Raw genomic sequence first — 7,935 nt, forward strand, 5'->3', positions numbered from 1 at the left:
AGGTTAAAACTGATACAATCAGTCATATTCAACATGCATAATTACTGGTGTTGGCACTTTGTTCTCCCTAAAAAATTCATAAGAAAGGTCATACAACTATGTTTAATTTTTTTTTTTTTAAGAATTACCAAGCGGATTTAGCAAAAGAGGCAAGGGTAAAGTGGCAAATCATATGCAATCCTAAGTAAAAAGGAGGCCTAAGATTGAAAGACCTTTTTGCATGGAACCAGGCTTACATCCTAAAGCATTTTTTGTCACTATTCTCATAAGCTGGCTCAGTATGGATAACATGGATACATGGATACATAGCTACATGCTTAAAAGGCTAAACTTATACAAAACGCTAATTAGTTAATGTACTAGCTGTGCATGAAAAAACTATTACAGTTAAGAAGTACTACTTTTAAGTTCTTGATGCAAATAAAATAAGGTATGGTTAGGAATATTAGTGACCTAGGGTATTCTACTGTTGCTGTATGGGGAGAACTAAGAGCAAAGCAGACAAAAGTAGATTGGCACAGGCTCATATGGTGCAAATTTCATATCCCAAAATGTACTATCATTGCTTGGATGGCTATTCTCAATAGACTTACTACCAAAGACAAGTTGACTTGATAAGGGATTACAAATGATAAAGGCTGTGTGTTGTGTAGTCAAGAGACTGAAAGCAGAAACCATATATTTTTTAGTTGTAGCTATTCAAAAGCAAAGTGGAAGAGGGTTTTGGGACTATGCAATTTGCACAAAAAAGTTGTTGGTCGGGAAGAGGAGTTTCAATAGGCAGTGATGAAGTTTTGAGGGAAGTCTTTTATTGTTTATCCTATTATGACTAGCTTGGGGAGTATATCTATATTTGATATGGAGAAAGAGGAATAAAAGGCAATTTAAGAAAGAGGAATAAAAGGCAATTTAAAAGAGAAGATTACTCTGAAAAACATATTTTGTAGTAGCTCAATATGTAAATAGAGAATTAAGTGAAAGTTAGGAACTTAGGTGCAGATGTGTTTGTAGTATAAATCACACATTGTAAAATGGTTGTTGTTTTGCACATAGGTAGCAGCAAATTATTGCTTCTTGGATAATAAGATTACAATTTATCCGAAAAAAAAGTCGATGAACTCTTAATTTAATAAAAGAATCATGACAAAATAATTGATTTCCCTAATAACATGAAAAAAATTTCAATTATATAGTTTCTTTAAAATCTTATTATATTTTTTTGGATTATCAAAAACTTTATTTTTTTATAATATAAAAAAAATTTGTTTAACCAATAAATTAATAACCAGAATTAAGAAGAACTACTCAAAATCATGAGCATTTTTGTCCAAAACATTCAAAATTGCAAATGTAATGAAACAAAAATGTTGTCATTGATATTATTATTCAAAATTCTCTCTTTTTTTTTAAGCAAGTTCTATAAATAAAGTTGAAAAATTAACTCCATAAAAACAAAGGTAGGTTAATAAGTGGTGCTGATAAAGTGATAAGAATTGAACAGTAAGAAATACAGGGCAGGGATTAAGGGAAGGAAAAAAAAAATCTGATGTTAACTGTCCAAATTCCGTTTCCCAATTAATACTTCTAATTACGTAAAATTTTGGGATAGTACGTATGAAACGTCAACTGACAGTCCAATTCCCCCCGCCTTTTTTTTTTTTGATAAAGTCCAATCCAAAATTTTGATTTCTAATTAAGTGTACTGTACTTTCTTTTTGCCATTCCTTTAATAGAAATATCTTTTTAATATTAATATTAATATGAAGAAAAATTTGTAACCGTTGATTAGGCTTAGTTCATCCAAGGGCAAGGGAACTAACATTGTCAATTCATATGTCAGTTATCTTTACATTGATCAAATCTGGAAAAAGGAAAAGCAAAAGTGAATAGATGTGTGATTTTTTTTAAAATGTTAGATTTTAAATTTTAATTATTAAAATTTAAATTTAGATAATTTTAAATATAAAAAAGTATTTAAAAAATGCTGGGAAAAACAAGAGCTTTGAAAGGACCAATTTTTTTTTTTCTGATTTTGACGTGATTAGACTACTCATCACTGTTTTTGCAGAATTTTATGGCAGTATAAGAACGAGAATTTTTGACTGCATTGAGAGAATTTCTTCCATTTCTTTCCTTTTCCTTGGACACCTGAAGCTCAGAAAAATTTCGATCTCAATTTAATAAATGGGTTGAGTACAAACAAAGTGCTGTACATTCCATTTTTAATTAGGTAAATATCTCATATTTTTTACAATAAAACATGTCAATGATTTAATTAAGGAGTTTTTTTTTTTTTTTTTTATAGCAAACATTGTATATTTTATTTTTTAAGTGTTTTCATTTAATTGTTAGATACTTTGATACGTAAAAATTATATATTAAAAAATAATTTTAGCATTAAAAAAAATTAACGCTTCGTTTTAATTTTTTTAAAATCAATATAAATAATACTATTTATATTAAATTTAACGAATTTATAAAAAATTATATTTTTATAACCTCTTAACAAATTTAAATTCAAAGAACTTAGAGCAGAACAAACTCTTTTTCCACTCAAATCAATAACTATTAGTATATTAAAGATTTTTCATGATACAAACCTATTAATTTTAGATTGGATAATATATCTTAAAACTTAGGAGTGATGTTGATCTTACAATAGAACTTAAAGGATAACTTTTTTGTTGGTATGTTGGAATAGCTACCAACACAATATATGTGTTGACAGAACATCATGTCCTACTTTTGGTTTTTTAATGCTTGAAATTGAACTGTTTGTTTCATCAAGACAACTTCGCTAATGATTCCTTCAGTTAATATATTTTTGCAACTTGATGTCTTCCATGACGATAACATTCCATGAAATTAACTAATTAGCTGAAAGCAATTAGTAAATGTGATTAGAGCTTCTTCATTTTTTGTTTTTGTTTTTCTATCTCATTGTGGAAACAGTTTCCTTAATGGGTCAAATATTTGTAGCTTTTGATGTAAATTCTTGATACATAAACCAAAATTCAACTAACATCAAAAAATTTAACCGTATTCATGTGGCCGCTGGATCCTATTTGGATTGAAGTTCATACTTGACCTAACTTTATCTATATCTATATCTATATATATATAGGCAAAAATTTAATTCTGATCGTTAATTAAAATTGAAAGATAATAGATTATACGATTATCGACAACTTAACCTCATTTTTTAATTTATAACAGAAGTGAAACAAAAATATATGAGAAAGAAAGGGTTAAATAATAATTTTATTAAGAAAGAAAGGATCAAATATTATTTTTGGTTGGATATAATATTCTGCTCAATGATATAAAAATTTGTTAGGGGACCATGGACTTGCCAGCAGCCTAGCCCCTGATTTGCGATATGTGTTTTTCTTTTTTTTTTTTTACAAATACTTTGGGATTATTGATATTAATGAGATCGTTTTCTTTTCTTCCATTTTTTTATTAATCAGAGAAATACAATCCATCATCCACTCTGTTGTCCAGTGGTTAAAAAGTTCTTAGGAACTGAAACTTTCTCCTCTTTCCTATAGTGTATGCCCATCGTATGTAGAAAAAAGAGTAATATACTCCAAAATTAAGTAAAGAAGTACATATATTTCAAGTAGAAGTCATTAATTATTGATGTCCAAACAACTTGTGATCTTTATCTTTGAAAGTCTTGAAAATTAAAAGCCTTGGGTGTGGTTCTTTTGCATTGGTGGATCTACACTTTGTAATAAGTGTTTATGGGCACCCTTCAAAAATTAAAAAAATAATTTTTTAGATATTTAAAAATTAAAAAATTTCATTAATATCTTTTACGTTAATAAAATTAATAAATTTATTATCAATTAATATATATTATAAATAAATATCCTTAAAAAAAATCCAGAAACCCGCTGATGCTCCTTTAAGTAAAATGACGATAGAAAGAACCGGAGACAGAAAATAGAACATACATCTACCAGTTAAGTCCCATGTCCGAAATATGTGTTTCCCATGAATTTTGAGATGTGATGGCCCATTCAATTCAGTCTCCCATCCCATCCCATGTCTCCGCCAACCGATCTTTGCTATGTGCATGGTTTGGTAAGGACAAAGACCCTTCACCTCCGGATGTGATTACAAGCACGTGCCCAGCACGCGAATCACAGGAGAGTATTAATAAACCCTTCTAATTTTCTCTCTCTTTTTTGCAGAACACAGCGGAACATTAATTGCATGTTGACGCCAACCGCGCGTCACCTAAGTCCGAAACCTTGGCGCACGTAAAGACGAAGCCCAATCTTTGCTTTTACTGCCGACAATTTAGTAATTCCCCAAGTAATTCCGTGTCCCCATCTTCTTCTGCCCCCACCCCTCAACTCCTTCTGTCATGACACGCGCCACCTGACCCCACTTGGAGGTCCCACCTTCTCGCAACTGGATGCGTGCGAGTACAACACCATCTGAAAAGGTCCCATCCCCCTCAAAACAAATGTAAGTTTCAGTGTCGGGCGAAGCGCGTGATTGGCGCGTGAAGCGTTGGATTCCTTTCTTTTGTCCGCTCTGCAGACTGTACCCAACAATGGACAACCCCCAACCCCGGAATCTTCACTGTATCCACTCTGTTTTTCTTCTTTTTTTTCAATCCACAGTTAAAAACTAACCCAGTTATTATTTTATAGTGCTGTAAAAATCAAGAGACAAAGAAGGAAAGAAGCAGCTATTAAAGAGAGTAGATTTCAATGGACGGGAAAGTATATCATGAAGGACTCTTTGAAACAAAAAAACAGCTTCTTTTGCAGCTAGAGAGAGAAGGAAAACCAAAAAAAAAAAATTATGGCCACTCTCTCTTATTCCTCTTATCTTCTTTTTGTTCTCCGTTAGTGAAAAAAAGGTTAAAAATCTTTTTTTGGGGTAAATTTTTTTTTCTTTTGGGGGAGAAATGGAGTTCGAGGATCAAGAGGAGCAAGAAGAAGAGATGGGTTTGACACCAAGTTATGACTCGCTATCAAACTCATCTCGAGCTAAAATGTCAGGTGTTGAACCGGGTTCAATAACTCCAACCGGTCAGCAGCAGCAGAGGAAGCCCAGGTATAGAGAGTGTTTGAAGAACCATGCGGTGGGAATCGGTGGTCACGCCGTCGACGGTTGCGGTGAGTTCTTGCCGGCTGGAGCTGAAGGAACCCTCAACGCTCTCAAATGCGCAGCTTGTGCCTGTCACCGTAACTTCCACCGTAAGGAAACGGAACTGGGTTCCCCAAACTCGGTCCCCACGACGGACTTCTGCTTCCACAACCACCATCACCAGCCACCGCAATTCACACCTTACTTTAGAGCGCCAGCAGGGTACCTCCAAGTTGCAGGACAGCAAAGGCCATTAGCTTTACCGTCGACGTCAGGAGGAGGAGGAGGACACAGCAGGGAAGATCAAGAGGATGTTTCGAATCAAGGGAGTTCAAGGAAGAGGTTTAGAACAAAGTTTACGCAGGAGCAAAAGGAGAAGATGTTGGGGTTGGCTGAGAGGTTAGGTTGGAGGATTCAGAAACATGATGAAGCAGTTGTTCAACAGTTCTGCAGCGAAAATGGGGTGAAAAGGCATGTCTTGAAAGTTTGGATGCATAATAACAAGCACACTCTTGGTAAGAAACCCTAGAAATAGATTCTTCATATTTTTAGGGTTACTTTGGGATTAACATTTGGTACTGAGGTAGTGATTATGATGTTAGTGATGGAGTACTAATAGTATTATTAAGTTGGGTTTACATCAGATTATTACTTAATGTTAATGGGTACTTAATTTTTAGTTCTAATATATTTTCTTTTTGTTGCATTTCAAAGCTCTTTTTTAATGTGAAAATGGGTTTAGATATTGGTGCATTGAGGCAAAGTGGAGACATGCACTGCAACGCAAGACGCCTGAAAATAGAAGAGCTCTAACTGGTTTTGAGCATGGGGATTTTGAGCTTTCACGAGTAAGAACTTTTTTTGTTAACCGAGATAACAAGCTGGAAGGATCAAGATGATCATTTTCCTTTGGAGACATAAACATTTGCTATAATCTTAGTTAATTTGCTTTACGTGAGTCTTTCAGCATTAATTATGAGTTAATGGTCTTTTACTTCTTCTAAGCAAACTTTTGTTTGTGTTAGAAATCCTCTGCTATCTAACATTGATATATGTGCTTGAGAAAGTGATGAGCGAAAGGAAGGGGAGAGAAGGGGATTGAGCTTAAGTTTGAAGTATTATGGATGGCATTGAATGAATGAACTTTTCTTTTCTTTTTTCCTGCTTTTTTCAACATTGATCCTTTTTCCTCTCTATTCAATGTAGATACTTTCCAACGCTTTTTGTTCGTGTAATTTTTTTTCATAACATTTTGTGTTCCTTGTTGCACTTCTTCTTCAGTCTTCACTTCCTTTTGTGCAGTTTTTTTGTTTCTAATTTTGAGGTATGGGTACATTTTAGCTTTAATGTTCAAACAAACAAATGTTTATGATCATGGGGCCTCCTTTCTGTTACCAATTGCAAGCCTGATTTTGTTTTTCCTGGTGATGCATTTACTTTTTCAGTCTTTAGTACAGAAACTGATCTTCGATTTTTTTTTTTCCTTTTAATGAAAATTAACATTTGCTCTTTCATGAGTACTTATTGCAGTAGTGTAAATTATTGAGGCTTTTTGAAACTTTATATAATAATATATTTATCGTAGACCTTTGAGAACCTAGCCAGACGTTCATGGATGGATCACCTTGGGAAGGAAACAACTGATCGAGGTAAAAGCATCACCTACATTAATATTTTCTACCATGCAAAACTCAAATCCAGGTGTGGGTTATAAGTCCATGTTCGAGAAAGCCGATAGATCCAAAGCTTGGTCTTTTAATTCCATTTCCTTCTTTCTTTGTTTCTTCGTTTTTTTAATCCTTCCAAAGGAAAAATGTGGGACTCTCCCAGCAGCAAGGGAAAAAAAAAAAAAAACCTCCCAAAGGCCAATGGACTCAGGTTTTTGTCTGCAACTCTCCTCAATTAAAACCATCACTCGAATATTTCAGCCTTCTTGGTGGCTAAATTCCCTTAAGACCCCTAAAAACATTTCTCTTCTTTGTCTCTTCTCAATTCCCTAGTAACCTTAATTAAATTTCAATGCCCTACACATCCAAAAGATGATATGTATATTCATAAGATAGGTCTTGTCTACATTTTCTGGTTGGTTGATGGGATATATGTTGGGATATATGAGAAGTAAGTGAACTTCCATGTCTTAGGTTTAACATTTGTGACTTAAGAGATGATCATACAGATGTTCGAAATTTACTGGCAAGAATTTCATTGTGTCGTTAAAAAAAAAAGAAACTATGTAACATGTCCTAATATTAATCAAGAGACTGTTTATTGGGGAGTAATCAATACTAATAGTGAGCTGTAAAGTCAGAGTTCAACTACATTGCAGGTAAAAGAGGGACCTGATTCCTTGTATAAGGTAAGATTTTCAGATGGGGGGTGTGCTTATTTCTGAGCTCTTTTGCTACTACTACTACTACTATAAATAGGCTTCATGTTTCAAGTTCGCTAGCAAGATGTATGCTTTTGTTATAAACTGATAATTTGCTTGCTCTAGCGTCCAAATAAGCTTACCGACAAGATATGCTCTTTTTTGGGTACTTTGCTTGATTTGGGAAATTAAACCACAGTATCAGTTAAAGCAGCATAAGGAAATGCATGTTATAATTGCATCAGATAGTGATTGATCATCTTCTCTTCCTACCTGTATTACTCTATATAGCACATTGTCTTTATTCTTGCTTTGGCTTGTTGAATTGAAGCTAGAGTTGAGAGTTCTAGAGTTTAAAAGCAAACTGAAAACCGCAAATTACCCAGTTTTTTAGGTTTTGGGCTGCTTATTTCCACAGTACTGAATCTGAGGTTTCAGTTTTCTTGTTTATCTATATT

At 33.6% G+C, this 7,935-nt stretch overlaps 1 protein-coding gene across 2 annotated transcripts; it reads left to right on the forward strand.

The window, feature by feature from the left end:
- Positions 1 to 4,741: 4,741 nt before the first annotated feature.
- On the forward strand, positions 4,742 to 6,384 carry LOC111316994 (zinc-finger homeodomain protein 2-like). Of its 2 annotated transcripts, none has more exons than XM_022919275.2 (2): positions 4,742 to 5,624; positions 5,824 to 6,384. In XM_022919275.2, the coding sequence occupies exons 1-2, from the start codon at positions 4,928 to 4,930 to the stop codon at positions 5,832 to 5,834; spliced, it is 708 nt and encodes a 235-aa protein (XP_022775010.1). In that variant the 5' UTR covers positions 4,742 to 4,927; the 3' UTR covers positions 5,835 to 6,384. The 2 variants fall into 2 exon arrangements, with proteins under 2 accessions (XP_022775010.1, XP_022775009.1); XM_022919274.2 differs by having other exon boundaries at positions 4,774 to 5,624; positions 5,852 to 6,267.
- Positions 6,385 to 7,935: the final 1,551 nt, after the last annotated feature.

Source organism: Durio zibethinus, chromosome 24, assembly GCF_047325235.1.
Source record: "Durio zibethinus cultivar Kanyao isolate XHJ-2024 chromosome 24, ASM4732523v1, whole genome shotgun sequence".
Lineage (NCBI taxonomy): Eukaryota > Viridiplantae > Streptophyta > Magnoliopsida > Malvales > Malvaceae > Durio > Durio zibethinus.

What these genes read in the sequence shown, in the direction of transcription:
- LOC111316994 (XM_022919274.2), top strand. Translation starts at nt 4,928, where the DNA reads ATGGAGTTCGAGGATCAAGAGGAGCAAGAAGAAGAGATGGGTTTGACA. An exon ending in TAATAACAAGCACACTCTTG is followed by an intron (nt 5,625 to 5,851) that starts GTAAGAAACCCT and finishes AAATGGGTTTAG; the next exon opens with ATATTGGTGCATTGAGGCAA.